This window comes from Pogona vitticeps, chromosome 1 (assembly GCF_051106095.1).
Source record: "Pogona vitticeps strain Pit_001003342236 chromosome 1, PviZW2.1, whole genome shotgun sequence".
NCBI lineage: Eukaryota > Metazoa > Chordata > Lepidosauria > Squamata > Agamidae > Pogona > Pogona vitticeps.
Window position 1 is genome coordinate 264,024,601 of NC_135783.1, and position 20,758 is coordinate 264,045,358.

At 38.9% G+C, this 20,758-nt stretch overlaps 1 protein-coding gene across 5 annotated transcripts in view; it reads right to left on the reverse strand.

Annotated features, from left to right (window-relative positions):
* Nucleotides 1-20,758, reverse strand: part of DENND2B (DENN domain containing 2B) — a 212,536-nt gene that overhangs the window by 100,139 nt on the left and 91,639 nt on the right. For all 5 annotated transcript variants that reach the window (XM_072985737.2, XM_072985740.2, XM_072985736.2 and 2 more), the window contains one exon: nt 11,808-11,912. In XM_072985737.2, coding sequence (XP_072841838.2) covers nt 11,808-11,887 — 80 coding nt within the window. In that variant the 5' untranslated portion in view covers nt 11,888-11,912. The remainder of the gene's footprint in view (nt 1-11,807; nt 11,913-20,758) is intronic.

Here is a 20,758-nt window from a genome sequence, read left to right on the forward strand (position 1 = left end):
TAGGAATGCATTGAAAACCATTTGATCCGTATCTGCTCTTTTCCGTCCATAGAAACTAATGGGAAACTGCTATTCCGCCTTCGACCACTAGAGGGGGATATTTTGTTTCTTTTTTTCTTAGGTCAAGAAAGGTTCAGGGAAGGCAGGGAAAATACAGTCCAGGCAGTACCAGGCAGTCTGAAGACTGTCTCCCAATCCACTCTCTAAACGCTGGGAGGAGTGAGGAAGCAGACAGGCACCTTTTTCACTGGCCAACAGTTAACTGAAAGTTCAAATTTTGCACTTTCCCTGCCTCTCACGTGGTTTTTTTCAGTTCTTAACTCAAATCTAAGTATGTAAGTCAAGTCAATATTTTCCTATGAGAGTGGTTCTTAAGTCAAAATGTTCTTAACTCGAGCCGTTCTTAAGTCAATACCCCACTGTATTTTAGCAGGTTTGGAGAACTGTTTCATTTGATTCTTTAGGTGTTGCAGGAGCTGCGGGGGTAAACTTTGTGATTGGCAGTGTTCTACTAGGCTTTGTGGGTGGTTGCTGCTACTCGTTAGGCACAGCTTGTGGTATTTTCTCCTTGTTCTTGGTGTTGTGTTGCCATTGGTTACATTGGTGAGCAGGTGCCTCTGTGTGTGTAGCAGCTAGAGCCTGACTCCCTGGCTGTTTCCCTCCTTTTTTCCTAATGTGCTGCCCAGTCCCAGGGGGGCTAGGCAGATGGCATGGAACTCATATATTTGTTTGGAATGTGATAATATGCTAGTCCATGCATACATCTGAGGATGATTTTTGTTTCTTATGCTTTGGGAAAAGATTGATTCTCTGTTGTACTGCCTCTGCTATTTGGAGAAGTTTTAAGGGGTTGTTTAGGAGTCTTTAAGTGCTTGGAAAAATGAAGGGGAAATGTGAAAGAGCTGTTGTTTTCTTTCATGTAAAACAAAAGGATGAATACATGGAAAAAATTGAAAGAGGTATGCCCCAAAAGAAACCAAAACAAGGAAATATGAAAATTTTGACCATGCCCATCGCTAAATGCAACTGCTTAATGCAGAGTATAGAGGTGCAAAAAACATACCATCTGCTACCAACAAAGACTTCCGATCATTTGCTAATGCCACAACACAGATATGTCCTATTTTCTAACAATGAGAACCTTCTAACCTGGGAGAAGAGACTGCTTTTCATCCTGTACAATTAAAAATATGAACTGAATGAGACCTCTATACTGCACATTGACCATTCCTCCTATACTGTACTTCAAAGTAACTGTTGCATACAAAATTCATCTCATGTGAAGATGCAGTTTATTTTATTTTATTTAAATATCATCTCATAAGTGCAAAAGCACTATTCTGGACAGTTTACAACAGCTAAAACTTGTTTGAACATACAATGAACATTAAGATTACCTCTTGAAAAGATATATAGAGAGAGTCATATTTTCTGTAGTAGTTCTTGGAACTATACTTCTCAGCTACCTAAACATCAGGTTAAGACATGCCCTGGCAGTTCTTCCTCAACATCAGCTTAAACATTCTGTGGTAGTATCTTATGTCATTTCTTGCCTTCTGTGTTTAACAAGTAATGATAATGAATGGGGAATATATCACCTGTAAAAAGAAACCTCATTGAATCTAACAATGCAATCAAGAGCCCCTTGGAAATGTTCTCATAATGGTAAAATAATAACTTGAAGTAAAACAGAGCTATTATTACTTCAAATAATAACTTGAAATAAAATAGATGGGCATGAACTGCTGGTTCAGCAGTTTCTGCCAGTTCGTTTAGCAGCCCCACAGCTGTTCCATGGTTTGGTGCCCCACCCCATTCAGAAGGTACCTCTCAGAGGCAGCACCCAGAGAAGGTGGGGCAGGGAAGCCAGGACACCGCCTATGAGTGGCCACCTGCCAGGGGGATGGGGCACCAAACCACAGAACACCTGTGGAGTTGGCAAACGAAACATCATGAGCCACTGAATTGGTAGTTTGTGCTTATCTCTAGAGGTGATCTATTTTGTTTTCAAACCTGGATAGATACAGCAAAAACAACTTTCCAGAATGGCTTTGTTGTAAATATTTAAACCAGCATGGAATGGTTATCGAAGTCTTTCCTTTCTTTAAAAGCATCAGCTAGACATTGCTTCTATGTGGGAACCATCAAAACATGAACTCTAACCTCTTCTGTCGGTTTCCCTCCCCCAAACCATATCTAGTAAATCCAAAAGGCATAATGTGATGTCACCCATCATGCCCCATGGGTCCAGCAATGGTCTGTACTTAGGCTTGGAGGCTGAAGAACTAGTAGAGGAGACACCTAACCAGATTCTACCCAAACAGTTAGATATCCTGCAACAGACTGGAGGAGACATCCTTGAATCCAAAGTTCCTATGATTGCAACAACCTTGACATCTCTAGCACTGCGACAGGCTGGCTTTCTCCAGGAGCTCCGCAGTCCCAAGAGTCAGTACGACAATGCCTGTAACCTATCTAACAGGAGCTCCTATTGACTCCTAAAGAGGTAATTAAGTGTCAGGTTTCATGCCAGAGAATTGCTCCTTTCAGGCAGAGATCGAGCTTGGGGAGAGCAGCCCAGGACCTGCAGTGTAACAGCTCCCAGTTCCACACAAGCCATATTGGAGCAAAGTGCTTACTGGGAGCTATCCGAGGTGCTGCACTTCCTGGGTACCTTGATGCCCTGTGAGCTTTCTGGAACAGTCTGGTAGGACTACTGCGCTTTGAACTTCATCCCAACTCCGCTTTGTATAATATGTTTTGTGAACTGGTTGTACATTTTTTAAAATTGCATTTTGTATATTTTAGCCATATGTTTTATGAGCTGGTCACCCAACCATAACAAATAAATCCATCATTCATTCATTCATTCATTCATTCATTCATTCATTCATTTTCATTCATTCATTCATTGGTTACCACTACTTGGTTTAGAATGGTAACATTACATCAGATGTTCATGTGGTAGAAGAATGAGATAAAAGTTTCTGCTCCTAAGGGCAGCTGCAGAACTGCCACAAGATGTTTCCATCCTAAAAAGATGCTGTTACTTTACAAAGTTTTGGGAATAACCAACAAAAGAGTTTTTGCTTAAAAAAATGTATTTGTTGGTGTCATAGCAACAAAATCCATACAGTCTGAAAATTAATTGAAACAGAAATAACCAATTCCTGCTATTTTGGCTAAGAACATTGACAAAGGATAAAATTTGACAGTCTCCACCAGTTGCCGTCATCTTCTTCACCACAGAACAGCTGTTTCTCCAAGAAAGATCTTCTGTACTTATGAGTCAATCCTGTGTTGACCAAGTTCTGACAGAAACCAGCCACATAAAATAATGAATTATGCAATTACTATTTCCTGTCCCTTCCTTCTCATGTTTCGATCCGTATGGAACATGACCAGAATCTCCTTACAAATCTGTTTTTGTTTCTGGAAAGGAATTAGCTCAGAAAAGTGCTAGAAAAGGGAGGCCAGCAGCCGTGGTTGAACAGGTTTTTCTTTAGTCATCTGTCTCATCCCATTTACTTCTAACTTAGTCAGTGTCTCCGAAGTCAAGTTAGTCTAGGACAGCTATGAGACAGCACCTACCAAAGCTGTGTACATAACTTTACAAAAGTATGACAAAGGGTGAACTGCAGAGTTGTTATTCAGTTATTTTTACACAGCAAGCAATCACTTCTGTCAGTATGTGTGCCTTATAGTGAAAGAGGCAAGTGTGCTTAAAATGCATTTCTATAATCCTTAAATCTGAAACACACACATCGTTCTACTGTGATATCCTGGAAATAAAACAGTCTTTGGGGTCGTGCCCTAATCAGAAAAATCTGCCTTGCCCAGTAATTTCCATAGCCAGACAGCCTTCCCAGATCTCTTGTACAGACTGTCACAATTTACGTATGTTTCTCAGTCAGATCCTTATCCAGAAGGCATAGCCTGCAAATCTCCATGTAGTTCACTGGGACTAAGATCAATCAAATATTTCCCAATCTTTTGCATACTGCCCTGGAGGTAATGAAGTCTTCTTCTGATACACATTGAACCATTCTATGTCACTGTAACAATTTGGGCATAATGATATAATAGTATAAAAGACTGACCTCTTGATATAACCAGTGAAGAAATTTGCAAACCATGGAGTTTTTTGGTAAGTGAACTCCTGAAAAAGAGAAACAACTAGCAAAGAGCACAGAACAAACCTAGAACTAAGGTGATGTATGACTTCAGTGTCCCTCTCGCAAGAACTGTGACTGAGCCCTAGGAAAATGAATGCTTGTGATGAGAAGGCAGATTTACTCACCACCGATTCTATCTCCAAATCCCCTCTTCTTCATCCTCCCATTTTTTTTCTTAAACAGAGAAGTAGGAAGAATACTACAAATGCTTCTGGTGACTCAAGATCTGTATCTCTGCCTCATTGTGCTGTGGGAGGGATTTAGGATTCATCTGAATCTCATCACACTCTTGGATGCTTCACACAACAAGGCACGGGCTATTAAATCATGAAGCATTCATATATACACAGGTCCAAGAGCTCATAGGACCTCGAAGTTCCACTGCTGCTACAGTAAGCCTATGGTTATATAATTAAGTGTTTTTGTTCCGTGGCTTGGAGTTACAGACCAGGCACCACTAGTTCATCTCAAGTAATGTCCATGAGACCTTTAGCGTGGACACTAACACAGCGACATGGAGCTAAATGCAATTGCTAGTCCCAGTTAGATAGACCCGTTGAAATCACTGCTGAATAGTTAAGTGTTAGTGTACAGTGGGTCCACTCTAGCTGGGACTAGAAATTGGATTTAGGCCTATGTAAACAACTACAGGACAATTTGAAGCTTCTTTGAAAAAGCCCCTTTTGCAATGGAAAGAGCCAACAGTATTCATATTTCTTCCTCTCTAAACACTTCAGTTTTGGCTTTCAAACAAATGAGATCATGTTTGGAATATCATTACAAAACAGAATCAGTGTTGGTGGCAGAAAGCCTGATGTCCTTTTAAAGAATTTGTTTTTCTTGCCTCTGGTCTGTTTGAAAGAGGGACACTGGTATCCATTAATGCTCAGATCTTCTTCAGAGATATCTTTGATCTGATAGGGTTGCATCTTTACTTTAAGTCCTCCCATCAGGAACAGCACAATGCAAGTGATGGCTACTCAGACACTAAATCCATGCAAGCTGTGGGGCATAGGATACAGTGCAGGATTCTGCAGAAGAACGCCTAGAGTGTTGGCGATGAACAGATAGGCGGGGTATAAATGGAATAAATAAATAAATAAATGAAAACAAACAAACAAACAAACAATGGATTGCAACTGTACATTGTACCAATCTTCAGCAACTATAAAGGTAAAGATAAAGTTTCCCCTTCTCAATTTTTGTCCAGTCGTGTTCGACTCTAGGGGGCGGTGCTCATCCCCGTTTCCAAGCCATAGAGCCAGCCTTTTGTCCGAAGACAATCTTCCGTGGTCACATGGCCGATGCGACTTAGACACGGAACGCTGTTACCTTCCCACCGAGGTGGTCCCTATTTATCTACTTGCATTTGCATGCTTTCGAACCACTAGGTTGGTGGGAGCTGGGACAAAGCAGCGGGAGCTCACTCTGTCGTGTGGATTCGATCTTATGACTGCTGGTCTTCTGACCCTGCAGCATAGGCTTCTGCAGTTTAGCCCGCAGCGCCACCACGTCTCCCACTATACCAACTATACCAGCTACCAATTTATTTCCAATTCAAAGTGCTGGCTGTAATCTTTTATCTATATGGGTTAGAACCTGGCCCAATTTACCAAAACAGTACTCCCAACATAAAGAGGTCCAAATTCTGCAGTCTTCTTTAGATGCCGTTTTCCAAGCACCCCTACCTTCTGGGACGAGGAAGGTGATGATCAGGGGTAAGGTTCTTTTCAGGAGTGCACCCCATTTGTGCAATTGGCTGTACTCCATGACAGACATGTGGCTGTTTGAAACTGACCAAAAAAAAACCCTTATTGCTCCATGTCTGTCATGGGGTAGAGCCTGTTGCACAAATGGGGAAAAGAAAAAGAGATCGCTGAACCCCTAAGGGAACCCACAAACCTGAATTTGCAAGAGCTGAGGAGGATTATTGAGAACAGGACATTCTTACTGCAGCTTTCAATTAAACTGTAATATTAAGTTATTCTTCTCCCTTGCCACCATATTACCTGTTTCTTGCTTCTCTTACTAAGGAATAAGGAACAGTTTCAGTTAGTGTCTTTCATTTGATATTGCATTTACAAATCCCCCAGAATTTTAATACAAGTATTACAATTTTTTTCAGTAGACCCCCATGTTTGGATCCTATAATTTACTCTTGCTTAGGGCATTAGCAGCACAAAGCCAACTTTGACTGAGGTTTACTCTTATAGCCACCAACTATAGATGGGCATATCGTGAACAGTTTTGATGTCTGACTTTTAAAACAGCTCTTGCCTCAATTTCTGCTGATGGTGGGCAGGAAAATATTCATATAGATGATCTGGTTTTTCCAACAGTAAAATATATCTCTCCCAAATCAGAGCGCAGACATATCTGCTACAGATATTTCTTTCTTTGCCCTTCGGGTATATGCAAATCTAGGACGGGAACCTGGTGACCTGCTAGGAAATGACCTTTGTTGCATGCAAGTCATATTTATAGTTTGAAGGAGTCACAATTGTCTTCAGATCTGTCCTATTAAATAATAGCTCACCAAATTTTCTAGGGGAAAAATCCAATTGTATTGGTGCAAATGCAAGTAAGTTACTGCCAGACAATAACAATCCTATCACACTGATTGTAAAGCCAACAGAAACTGACCAGAATCACACTTTTTGCAGAACTTGTGGTCAAATTCCAAGTAACAAGATTTCTTGGGGTTTTTTATAGACTTTTTTCCTTTTCTTCTTCAAATTGTGTTTAGACCAATCATCCCAAGCTTTGAACCATAGCTTTATTAGCCTGCTTCCTCTGTCACGTCTTATAAAAAGGAACTTCCCAGTGACTCAGGTAGTGCTGTTTTGCATGACCTCCGCAAAAGAAGTCAACCAAGTAGCTTACATGAAATGAGCAATGAAGAGCATAAGCGTGACATGCTAAAAGGCTTCTTTTCTTTAATTCTATGTCTTGAATTTGGGAGTACAGCTACTTTCATGCCCTTGCGTGCCCCAGCTATTATTCATCACTCAGGTAAAGCATTAAAAAAATAAATTGGTGATAGTGAGAAGAAAATAGCTGCGGGGCTTACCATTGTAGACAAAGGATTTACACAAACATTTTAAAGACAATTAATATTAAGTTCAGCAAAAAAAAAAAATCTGTAAAATTTGGCACAAAAAGAAGCAAATCCTCCATACAAAAAGAGGTGGAATTTTTTTAATGGAATCCCTTAAAAACATATTTTGTGTAATATAATTAATGAAAGATTAGTGAAAAATATTATAATAATTAAGTTCAAAATTATTAATGTCAAATTTATACATTTCTAGACTGAAAAATGAAGCACACATGAAAATGTTGCTCTCACATCAGCATACTGACTATATCAACTGGAGCACAAAATATTCTCATAACTCGAAGCTGATTACTTCTCATGAGAAGCAGCTAAAAATGCCTTCAAACCTCTTATTTATCTGCCATAATATTCATTATCTGCAGTGAATCCTGAACATCTTAGCCAGAAGAACATCTTCATAAGGTGCCTATTGTTGCCCAGAAGCTTCTATATAAAGATGACAAAAATATAGCAGTGAAACGTCTAACACGGTGATTCTTGTTCTAACATGCCCTGAAAGGATAAGCATAAATCCTTTTTATTCCCAGTCATCAAAGCTCAGCTTCTCTATTATATTAAGCACAACATGACTAGGACATGCATAAGAAAAGTCCTACTAAGTCATATAAAGGATACGTCTTTTATGTATCACCAGAAGTGGCAGTCAAGCTTACAAACAAGGCACTGTTCCATCCCAACCATGTGCTTCAAACACAGTGGTATATTGCTTTTCAGCATGGAAGATGTATTTGGATATCATGGCCAATGGTTCTAGACAGTTTACAATATTTTATCTTTATCTTTTTAAAATCATGCAAACTTGCAACTTTTATCATAATATGATACAGTCGATTCCACAAAAACTCTTAGGGAGCAGGCAACACAGCCATACCTTATTTTGAGAAAATGGCTCCGCTGAAATCATATATTTCTCAACCTCTTAAGCACATTTAAGAATGATCATAGGGAATAGTCTGGAAAAACCACTTGCTGCTTCACTGCTGAGCTTAGCTAGTATCAGCCTACGCAGTAATGCGGATGGGAACCCACTGGGAGCCCACTTCAAAGCAGAATATATATGTTTGTAACTTTTTTATTTTTAAAAAACCATGGTTAAGAGACCAGGAATTCCTCCCAATCTCATGCTTTGAGTTCATGTACTCCTCAAAACAAACATTCAATTTCCTGCCTTCCTTTTTCAGCAATAACTGTGATTAGTCATAGTTATAAACTAGATGCTAACAAAAGTTATACCCTTTACAGCTGTTATTTACACAGTGTTACTTAACATGGTTAAAAGAACCATGCTGACAGGACAGATCTCCTTTGTAACATGTTTTATCCATGTGGAAAGGGATGAGATACTGCAGCTTGCATTAAAAAAAAATCTTAACATGAAAGACCCTGGAAAACTGGATGCCCACTATAGAAGATTGGAGTTCTTGCTTGTGTGGAGACCATACACACAAGAGCACTTCTCCTGCAGAGTCGCATATGGAGTTTGGATTGTCATTCTATTCAAAGAGGAAATTACTAAATAGGGTTATATGTAGTGCTCAACACTGCAGCAAATTGCAAACTTCTTTTCCAAAAATACTATCTGTTCCTGGTGGTGGTGGGGGAAACATTGATGAAAGTCACACCGTGGAGATCATATAATGTTACGAGTGAGAAGGATCCTGGATCAGATGCTGAATATAAGCCAACAGTAGTGCAGCTACAAAAAAAGGGTAAATGCTATTTTAGGATGCATTAACAGAAGTATATATATATTTTAAAAAAGCAAAGCGTGCTGCTTATATACCGCCCCATAGTGCTTCAAGCACTCTCTGGGTGGTTTACAAGTTAATTATGCAGGCTACACATTGCCTCCCCCCCCCCCCCCAGCGAGCTGGGTCCTCATTTTACCGACCTCAGAAGGATAGAAGGCTGAGTCAACCTTGAGCCGACTACCTGAGATTGAACCCCAGGTCGTGAGCACAGTTTTGGCTGCAGTATGAAACATAAGTATTCATTTTTGGCTACAGTACAGTATAGTCTCTAAATTCCATGAGATACTAGTTCTTGTCTATTCAGCACTGGTTATGCCTCATCCACAGTACTATGTCCAATTTTGGACACTACACTTTAAGAAGAATGCCAACAAACTGGAGCAAGTTCAGAGTAGGCAACAAGCAGAGTGGATTAAAATCGATAATTTTTTAAAAAAAATGAAATAAATGGATTTTTAAACTTAAATTGAATTTATTTGAATTAAATGCTTTTGGAGGAAATATTTATATAACAATAGTTTTCTATTTAAGATACATTAAAGTTTAAGGTTATTCAACATGAAACAGAGCTTAGTTATGTAGCATGAGACTGTATATTCATGCAATACCTAGATTTTTGGTAAACTAATTCAATTAATCCAAGTTATCCAAGCTGAGATAACATGCACTTTTTCACAGTAAAAATGGTATAAAATAAACACAGTTCAGGAAAAGATCTTAATCCCATTGTTGTTCTGCAAATTGATGTACAGTATAATGAACACATTACAGTTGGACTATCGTGTCTGTGAGGAATCTGTTCCAAGCCTCCTCGCAGATGCTGAAAAATACGGATGTGGCAAATGCCATACATTGCAAAGTCTCTGGATCCCTCTAATGACCAGTTCTGGTAAATACACCCTGGAAATACATATAAATATGTATTTCGGGGGGGATTTATTATTTTGAGGCAGTGGATCAGCAGATTCTCAATCCGTGGATAGGGGAGTTCCCCTATATTTTGCTTAACCATTTCAGTTAATGAATACTTATGTTTAAGCAAATAAGAATATGTATGCTGTAATAATGTTATTGTTTGAGTTAAATAAAACAATTTAAGTAGTTCTCCAAATATGACTGAATAACCTATTAAACTAAAATCAGTGCTGATAAAAGCATGCTCCTCGTATATATAGCTGATACAGCTATTTTACTAATCTGACAGGTTATCATTCTAAATATGAAGTCTTCATCTGGTTGTAAATATTAAAGATTATAACAATCAGCAAGAATTAGTCTTTACATTTAAAAATCATGATTTAAATCAAGTCTTACTGACTAGGGATTTAAATTATGATTTAAATCGACTTCATTTAAATAAAATCCACCTTGGTAACAAGGATGATCAGGAGATTGGAAGCCAAGCCCTATGAGGAAATACTGAAAGAACCGGGCATGTTTAGCCTTGAAAAAAGAATATTGATGGGAGATATAAAACATTTTTTCAATTATTTGAAAGGGTATCATATAGCGAAGGGCAGCAACTGTTTTCAATCATCCCCAAAGTATAGGACTTATAAAAATGGGCTCAAGCTACAGGAAGCCAAATTTCTCCCATTAGAGTAACGCATTGATCACAGGTGAGAGGAGGTTCACATATAGGAAGTGTACCATAGGCCCCTCAGTGCCAGAACTGGTCACTGTATTATGGATGCAAGACTTTAAAGACATCCAGTTGTAAATGCAGATATTTCAACAGCGGCATTATGTGTTCCTCCATTTAGTTCCCACCAAGTGTCACAGTTTGAACCAACTGGCGGTTCCAGGCAGTACTCAGAGGTAAGGCAAGTAGAGAGGGTCACAACAATAATTCAGTCAGGAAGTTTCCAAGCTACATATGAGTGTGATGACATCACTTTTACCCAGCAAAAGACAAAACTGAAGCCGATAAAAACATATTTGTCCACAAACACCAGTTGTATCTCAAAGAGTAGTGTCAGATGAAGAGATACCTAAACTGTATAAAGCAATAATAGTCAGAACAGGGAAACCACCAACCCCTAAATTGATTAGAGTCCACCACGAATATCAATACTCTGTCTGAATGTGATTTCAGTATATTTACCTTCATCCAATAACCAAGTTCATTCAGGATTTCTATTGTCTTGTTTGATTCAGATAAAAAGGATAAGAAGAACTGTTTTATCGGCCTATGATGACACATAACTTAAAATATCAGCACAATGCATCCCTGTGGCTTTGTGGCAATGTCTTAAAATTATGTCAGAGCACCTTCTTGCTCTTTCTCATATCAGTAAGTTAGATATGTGTGTGAATTCTGTGAATGCGCTGCATGACCACAGACGTAGTTAATGAAGAGTCTTAGTTAGCTGCAGATCCGCTGTGGGCTTTCTATTGGAGTAATGCAAATATCACTTTGTCTAGATCTTTCTTAATGTCTCACATTCTGCAACATACATTATTTCATGCCACAAATTTAGGTGGACAAAATCACAGAACGTAACCACAAGTTGACTTCTTTCTCTTTTCCCATATAAACATTATTATTGCAATAGAAATAGCATTTAAAATCAAAACCCTATGGCTCAGACAAAAAATTTTTTTTAAAAAGCCCACATTTTTACAAACCATATAATTCATATGTGGTCAGTCTTTATTTTAAACTATTTAGTGATTGCAACTTGCTTGCAATTTTAAGCAGACTGAAGCATGGCATCAGATACAAGACAAGAAAAAAATGAAAAAATTTTGTGCTGTACTTACCGATCTAGAGTATCCCGGGGCACCTTATTTCCTCCAGCTCTCCTGGTGACACTGGCATTCTTGTTGGCAGTCATGGTCATTTCTGCAGTTTCTAAATCTGGAAACCTAGGGTTTGAACAATAAAACCAAACCAAAACCTTTGAATGTCTGTGTAACTTGAGATGTTTTCCAAGTGTGACTAAAAAAAATGTCTTTATGAGGTAGAGACTGGCTAAAACCACTTTTCCCAGGTGTGTAAAAAAATCAAACAACAACTCAAATAAGATTCAGATTTGAGTTATGTGGTTAAATTTTAAAAATCCAGGAATCATAAACAAAGGACAACCCCTCATTTATTATTCTGACTTGGAAGGTTGTGAGGGGCATGCCGCTGGCACTCCTGGACACCTAAATGGGATCCTCAGACCCAGCTATGGCTGGATCCAAGGCTCATGTGGGGCAAAAATTACCGGCCCAGGAGGGTGAGGAGACAGCCTCCGATCAAAGTCACCTGGGGAAAGATGAGAGTTATCTTGAAGATTATTGGTTGTTGTGGGTTTTTCGGGCTCTTTGGCCGTGTTCTGAAGGTTCTTCCTAACATTTTGCCAGTCTTGCGGATACATTAAAGGTTATTGCTTGAAAATATTTTCTGGTCACTCCCAATAGCACTCTGAGATAGCAAGAACTGTCTCTCTGAGATAATTTTAATCTACAGGAGCCAGATTATGACCCTTAGATTTCTCACAATAAATGCAAAACAAATAGACTGCTTGTTTCACTGGCAGATTTATGCATATTTTCTAAAATCTACAATATTCTTTAAATAAAGCCAAATCCAGATGTTTATTGTACAAACCATTTTGTCTCTCTTAGGCATCCCTAACTCAGCCCAAAGGTAAAGGTTCCCCTTGACATTTAGTCCAGTCGTGTCCGACTCTCGGGCGCAGTGCTAATCCTGCCAGCTATAAACCATGAAAAGTCAGATTGTAAGGGCCATAAATGAAAAGCCGTAAGTACACATAAAATCACAAGATTGTTTATCACATGCTCACTTTTCATTCCAGGAGCTTAGACAGGTTAAAGGGATATTACTCATTTTAACCATACAGCAAACTTAATAAGGTTTCAAATGCTGTTGAAAACAGGCAAATGTCTGTTGTATTCTTGGGGAACACAAATAATAACTGATTATTGGAAGCTGGCATCTACAGAAATCACTTAAAAACTTTAAAGCATAAACATGCTTTCTTATGAGCCTAGACATCTATCAAAGGGGAAACCATCCACCATTGCGATCCTGTTTTATTGCCAGGAACAGAGAATAAAACATCAGATAATATTTCTAAAAGAGACAGGTATCCCTCTTGCTTACACATCTGCAGGTCGAAATATATCCATGCTGGCCCCTAATTTTCTTATAAGTTGTGTGGCTCAAGGGTCACAATGGTTTGAAGGAGGATCCTGCACTAGCTTTCTTTCTCTCCTATGAACTGAATGGTTAGGAGGCATATATGTACTAATTCCTGAGGTATAAGATATGCTGCTGAAAAAATATAGTCATACATATCACACATGGCTATGATTGTGTTAAGTAGGATGTGCATTCAGATTTGGAAATATTTGGAATTCACTGAATAATGCCATATTTGGACTGCTCCAAATATATCCAAAGCTGAATTTGATAGTTTGAATATCTCTAACAATAATTCCTAGTATTCAGCGTCCCATTTACTCCGACAGATTAGAAAACAAAAGGCTACATTTCTGCTTGCTAGAAGAAGTGAAAGTGAAACCTATTTCTCTGGAATCTAGAGTGATTGCTTAAGAAATAAAATTTAAAGACATCCTGGCACCAAGGGTAGTTGGGGCAAAAAACTCAGCGTCTCCTGATTGGGCTTGCCATGCATTTCCCAAGGGAGGGGGTCTGAGCTGAGAGCAAAACCTGTAAATTATATCTGTCTGCACCAGTGAATCTAGAAGCAGGCACAGATCCCAGAAAGTATTTTCTCACATTGGTTATTTCCAATTGAAAAGGTGGCCTAGATAAATCTCCTAAATATTTGCGGTTACAATATGCTCTGGTATAAGCCTGCACTATGGCACTTTTCTCTGTGCCTATTTCTGAACCCTCAACTTAAATTTACATTCTCTACATCTCATTGTATATTGTTGAATAAATTTAGTTAAGAAAAATATTTAGGAAAGTAGATTCATAGACTAATATGAATAAACAGGGAAATATTAGGGCTCTTTGGAGTATATCAGGCAGGGGAATAAGATTTTGTCAGATATAGACTGAGGTATTACATTAATAGATTTTGTATCTGCATTTGCATGAGTGTGATTTTTACTGAAAGGGCTTGTGTTCTGCTGTAGCAGAATAAGATACTGTTCTTCTCTGGGTAGAGTCTGCAGGCAGTACGAAATGTTGGTGTGGTAGAAGGAGGCACTTGAGGGACGCCACAGGAAGGTTTCCTGCACTCACTGCAGCAGCTTCTACTGAGAAGAGTGGAAGAGGGAAAGGAAAAAGGCAATTCCTATTGTGAGTCCCCCAAACAAAATCTGTCACCCAGCTGCCTTGTTTAGCAATGACACTATGAAAGAGCAGCAGGCAGAAGGCCAGTGCCTATCTCTGCAATCTGTGCGAATTCACGTATGTGTGGCATAGATCCCAACCATTTTCAGTACTGTCAGTAATGAATGAAGCCTCAGGAGTCTACAATCAAAAGAACAACATAGAAATCTAAATTAGAAATAAATAGTGGAATGCCCGCATGAGATGAATGAATCAACTTATGAGTGAGATAGTTGGAGAAGAGGCAAAGTATCTTTAAACTGAATTCTGCCTGGAAAGCATTAAGGATCAGAGAGGAAAAGAACATGACAAACAATTGCTATAGCTGCCAAACAAGTGTTTTATGTGATTTATTCTTTTGCAGTACAATTTATTCTTGGAGAACAGCTAACAAATTACTTCACTAACCAACAAATTAGTTGCTGTTCGAAAACCATTAAGAGATTTACACCAGAGTAAACAATCTCCAGATATCTGAGGGCTGCCACCCAATGTGCCCTCCTTGTGCACACTCTCCCACCACTCAAAATAATCTCTTACAAAAACATTTTAAATAAAAAAAACGTTAACCCCCCCCCCAGTGGCAATTAAAAAACCCAATAATTTTAAAAATAATTCTGAGGGGACTAGAGATGCTGGTGCCTCTCAGAACATGATAGCACCCCACCCTCACAGCTAATAACAAGAATAAAAGGATTTTTGAGCCATTCAGCTGCCTGAATAGCTCAGTGATTTAGGTATCTGGATGTGGAGCCAGAGGTTGAGAGTTCAATTCCCCACTTGTGCCTCCTGAGAGTAAAGCCAGCCTATGTGGCCTTCAGCAAGCTGCACAGTCCCAGAATGCCACTGGAAGTAGGGAATGGTAAACCACTTCTGAGCACTATCTACCTAGAAAACCCCAAAAAGGGTTGTCATAAGTCAGAATTGACTTGATGGCATATTATTATTATTATTATTATTATTATTATTATTATTATTATTATTATTATTATTATTATTATTATTATTATTATTATTATTATTATTATTATCATCATCATCATCATCATCATCATCATCATCATCATCATCATCATCATCATCATCATCATCATCTATTTGTGAAACAAGCCACCTCTAGAATCTACACCGACAACACTAACTTGCCTAATTCTACAGATGTCATTTCTCTGATTACTTCTATGCATTAAAATCTAAATGTACTAATTCAAACATTATTAAAAACATGTAATTTTTGGAAAGTCACAGGCATGTTACATCATCTTACAAAAATAGTTTTTATAGCTATGAGGAAAAGCTGTATGTATACCGGTAAATGTTTAAACAAAGATCCATTCTTGTGAAAAGGTGCAGGTATGACTGTCATCAAAAAATCTTCACAACTACAGAAAGTTGCAAGCAGAAGTAGATTCAAGAGCAAAAATCAAGTTGTATGCAAAACTTTTTCACATAGTGGTTAAAAGCTATTTGCTTTGTGAATGGCATTCTGATTACATTCTGATATAAAAACGTGAAAGCAAGAGAATCTAACTATTTCCACCAGTGGGACCTTTGTTAAATTGCTTTTTTTTGGGGGGGGGGGTACAGTTCTCAGAAAGCCACAACCAACATGGCCAGTGGCCGTGCTGACTATGGGATTCTAGGAATTATAGTCCAAAAAAGTAATTTTTCAAAGCTCTGGGAAAACAAGTTCTTATTGGAACTGTTTGTTCCATAAAGTCCAGAAATTAAGAGGCGGTGCGAGTTGCTCAAGATGACAGTGCACTGCCAATTGGAGAGAATATATCAACCCACACAGAATCTCAGCTCACAGAGTTAATTTTAAAGTACCTGTTCAAATGAAAAGCATCAGACCACCAGTATTAAAAGGGGGAAAGGTGCAAAAATTAAAGTACTGTAAATTATTCCAAAAAAGGGCATATGTTAATAGGCATAATCTCAGTAGACAGAGTGGGATTCAATCCCTGACAGTATAGGGCTCATTTGTAAAAGATCCTGAAATTCACTACTCTAAAGCTAATGAAGCTTTTCCAACTTGCAAGCCATTCTGAAAAATATATATTTGATATGTTTTTGTTTCTTCTTTATTTTTTTGATTTTAGTTTTTTTTTCAAGTTTAAAACTGTCCCAGCTAATGGAAATTAAGGCAGAAATGCCACATAAAATACAGCATGTCCCACATCACCTTTTGCCCAATTCCATTTTTTAAAAGTAGACTGAGAACATCTGAGATGACTCTACAGAGATGTAAAGGAGCACAAAGCACAGAGGAGATAACAACCTCCATTACAAAATTTGCAGCTTCAAGAATACTTTCAAAAACCAAATTTCACAACCTGATGAAGTTAGTGTTTCACATTAAAGCATAATTGTTTCTCAGTGCCTGAGCAAATTCTCAGGTGGCCAATTTTTATTTTACAAGCTGGTTTTCAGTAAAAAGTAAGTAGGTAGGTTTTTGAGCAATGTGCAAGAAAAAGTTGCTGGCAAGGATTCCCAGTTGAAATGCCAATGCCAATGTTGCAGCTGAATTTTACTGTGAATAATTTGCACAGCCCTGACCCAAGGCCTGGAATGCACAGCTGCATTAAACCTCATGATCTGGGTGCCAAAAGAAGCATTATCAAGGGCGGTCCCCATGAGCTTGATTTTGCACCAGTTCACATAAATTCCAAGAAGTCCAGCTGCAGCCTCCATTTCTGGTTGGTTTCCATTCTTCATGTAACAAATGAATTCAGCCTCACCAAAGTCACTCAGCCTCACTCAAAGGAGATGTGAATGTCAGAAAAATGTGCCTGGAGTTTTCAGTTTCTCTCAAAGCCAAAGCTTAAGTAAAGCATTCTTCTAGACTTGAGATTTTGTTTTACTTTAATTTAATTTTTGGTAAGGCACAATTTTTAACACTTCTTGCTTTTCTTCCATTTTCAAAAAGTACTGTAGGGCAATTTCAGCTTCTTTAACAAAAAAGAATAGGGAAAATCAAGGGTGAAGCAAAATCTTTATTAGCTTACATCCTGGAGCCACTAAAAAGCACTAGGGTGCATTGTTTCATTAACTTTAACTTCATTTTCACTGACTCAAGTACATTTTATTTTTGTTATATGCTGTCAAATTGCTTCTGACTTATCACAACTATTATTAACAACAGCTTTACTCGGCTCTTGCAATCTCAAGGCTATGATTTTCTTTGTATATCCAACTCTTGTTTGGTCTTCATCTTTCTATGCTGCTTTCAACTTTTTCTAGCATTACTATATTTTCCAGCAAGTCTAGTGTTCTCATTCTGTGCCCATTGTATGATCACTTTAACTTAGTCATTTTTGCTCCTAAATACACTTCAGCCTTGAGTTGATCCAGCATCTACTTATTTGTCCTCCTGGAGGCCCATGGTATCTGCAAACCTTTCCTCCAGCACTACATTTCATATAAATAAATTGTTTTCTTATAGGCTTTCTTCACTGTACAGCTTTCACACAAATACAGTGCCAAAGAATGCTCCAACTACCATACAACTGCACTCATTTCACACTCTAGCAAGGTTATGCTTAGAATCCTACAAGGTAGGCTTCAGCAGTATGTGGACCGAGAACTCCCAGAAGTACAAGCTGGATTTCGAAGGGGCAGAGGAACTAGAGACCAAATTGCTAACAAGCGATGGATAATGGAGAAAGCCAGAGAGTTCCAGAAAAACATCTACTTCTGCTTCATTGACTATGCAAAAGCCTTTGACTGTGTGCACCACAGCAAACTGTGGGAGGTCCTTAAAGAAATGGGAGTGCCTCACCACCTTATCTATCTCCTGTGAAATCAATATGTGGGACAGGAAGCAACAGTTAGAACTGGATATGGAACAACGGATTGGTTCAAAATTGGGAAAGGAGTACGACAAGGCTGTATATTGTCCCCCAGCTTATTTAATTTATATGCAGAATACGTCATGCGAAAGGCTGGACTGGGTGAATCCCAAGCTGGAATTAAGGTTGCTGGAAGAAATATCAACAACCTCCGATACCACTCTGATGGCAGAAAGTGAGAAGGAATTAAAGAATCTCTTAATGAGGGTGAAAGAGGAGAGCACAAAAATGGTATGTAACTCGACATCAAAAAAACTAAAATCATGGGCACTGGTTCCATCACCTCCTGGCAAATAGAAGGGGAAGATATGGAGGCAGTGACAGATTTGACTTTCTTGGGCTCCATGATGACTGCAGATGGTGACAGCAGCCATAATATTAAAAAATGCCTGCTTCTTGGGAAGAAAGCAATGACAAACCTCGATAGCATCTTAAAAAGCAGAGACATCACCTTGCCAACAAAAGTCTGCATAGTCAAAACTATGGTTTTTCCAGTAGTGATGTACGGAAGCGAGAGCTGGACCATATGGTGCTGGAGGAGGTTCTTGAGAGTCCCCTGGACTGCAAAGAGAACAAACCAATCCATTTTGAAGGAAATCAACCCTGAGTGCTCACTGGAAGAACATATCCTGAAACTGAGGCTCCAATACTTTGGCCAGCTCATGAGAAGAAAAGACTCCCTGAAAAAGACCCTGATGTTGGGCAAGAAGAGAAGGGTACGACAGAGGACGAGATGGTTGGATAGTGTCATTGAAGCAACCAACATGAATTTGACCCAACTCGGGAAGGCAGTGGAAAATATGAGCGCCTGGCGTGCTCTGGTCCATGGGGTCACAAAGAGTAGACCCCATGCAGGAGAAATCTTGTTTACGAAGCAGTCCCTACTCTACTCAGCCCACTCCAGGATGTTCTTTAATTTTTGAAAAAACACTTGGGATTTTTACAGAAAGGTGTTGCTCCTGCTCCTAGGCAACTGGGCTAGATGCTCTGATAAGCAGCCAGGAGGAAAGGGGCCTGCATTCCTCATGTCAACTGTTTCCTAAAAACACTCAGCACCAGGCATAGCTTTTTACCCACGCTATAGCAAAAATGGGGATTATCTTTCCAGTTGGTGATATGTTAAGGTCAGTTTATTTCACAGCTGACAAAAAAACCCAAACCAAAGCCTTAATGCTTGAAAAGCAACTAAATGTGAACCAGGGATAGCTAAGGCCAGAATTTCCATATGGCCTCAGCATGCACAAGTGAAACTGAATTTTTAAAAACATCTGTGCCAGCTCCATTAAATGTTTTGCATACAACTCTGGAGCAATCCAACCGGCACATTCAAAACAGAATTAACTCTCTTCTATGGCAGGACCTTCACCATAAGCCCAGTATTTTTTATTGTTATTAGTTTATTATTGGCAGACCATTGGTAAAAATCCTACAAATTAAGTAAAAAGTGGTTGTTTGTTTGTTTTTCTAATTGGCACAACCACAAAAACAGTTGGGGAATTGCCACCATTCATTTCCAAAGATGACTTCTCCCTCTTCCATATGCCAACAAAGAGGTTTATGAAGAATCATCTTGCCCTAAAGGGAAAGGAAGCAAGAACAGCCTTTCTTTATTATTATTCTTACCATTTTGAAGACAAGCTGTTTGTCGTTTCTGCTTTATTCCACAATGTCCAAAATCATCTTGTGCAGGTTACACTAGCCTAAGAGAACTAACATTACTTGCAGCGGTAGATTTGTCGTTTCAGCTCCTTATTGCTTAAATGTACAGTGGTGCCTCGCTTAGCAATTGCCTTCTTTAACTGTGTATTTGCTTAGCGTTGAGGTTTTGGGAGCGATCTTGCGCTCCGTTTAGCGATGCTTCCAATGGGGAAATTTCGCATAGCGATGTTTGGGACCATGCCTCGCATAGCGATGACAGTTTGGGTCCCCCTGTTTTACTTAGCGATGTCAACTTTCGCTATTTTTAGTGTCTTAAAATGTTCAAAAACTGTTTAAAATGCTTGGAATCGTTAGTGCACCTTGTAAAACCTTTGCAAACTTAATTTGACTTTGTTCTGAGTCTTCGTTAATTTTTGGTGAATTTTCCCCCCCATTGGAATGCACTGAACTCTACAGTTCAATGCATTCCAATGGGGGGGGGGGAAATTCACCAAAAATTAACGAAGACTCAGAACAAAGCCAAATTAAGTTTGCAAAGGTTTTACAAGGTGCACTAACGATTCCAAGCATTTTAAACAGTTTTTGAATATTTTAAGACACTTTAAAAATAGCGAAAACAGACCTGTCAAAACCACTGAAATGCATTGAAACCTATTCAGTGCATTCCAATGGGGGAACCGCGTTTCGCTTAGCGATGTTTCCTATGGCGATTTTTGCTTAAGGACGGTAATCTGTTCCCATTGGAATGGATTATCCGGTTTTCAATGCATACCTATGGGAAATGGTGTTTCGCTTAGCGATGTTTTCCCATAGCGATGTTTTTTTGGAACCAATTAACATCGCTAAGTGAGGCACCACTGTTATTGCATTCCACATGAGTCATGTGT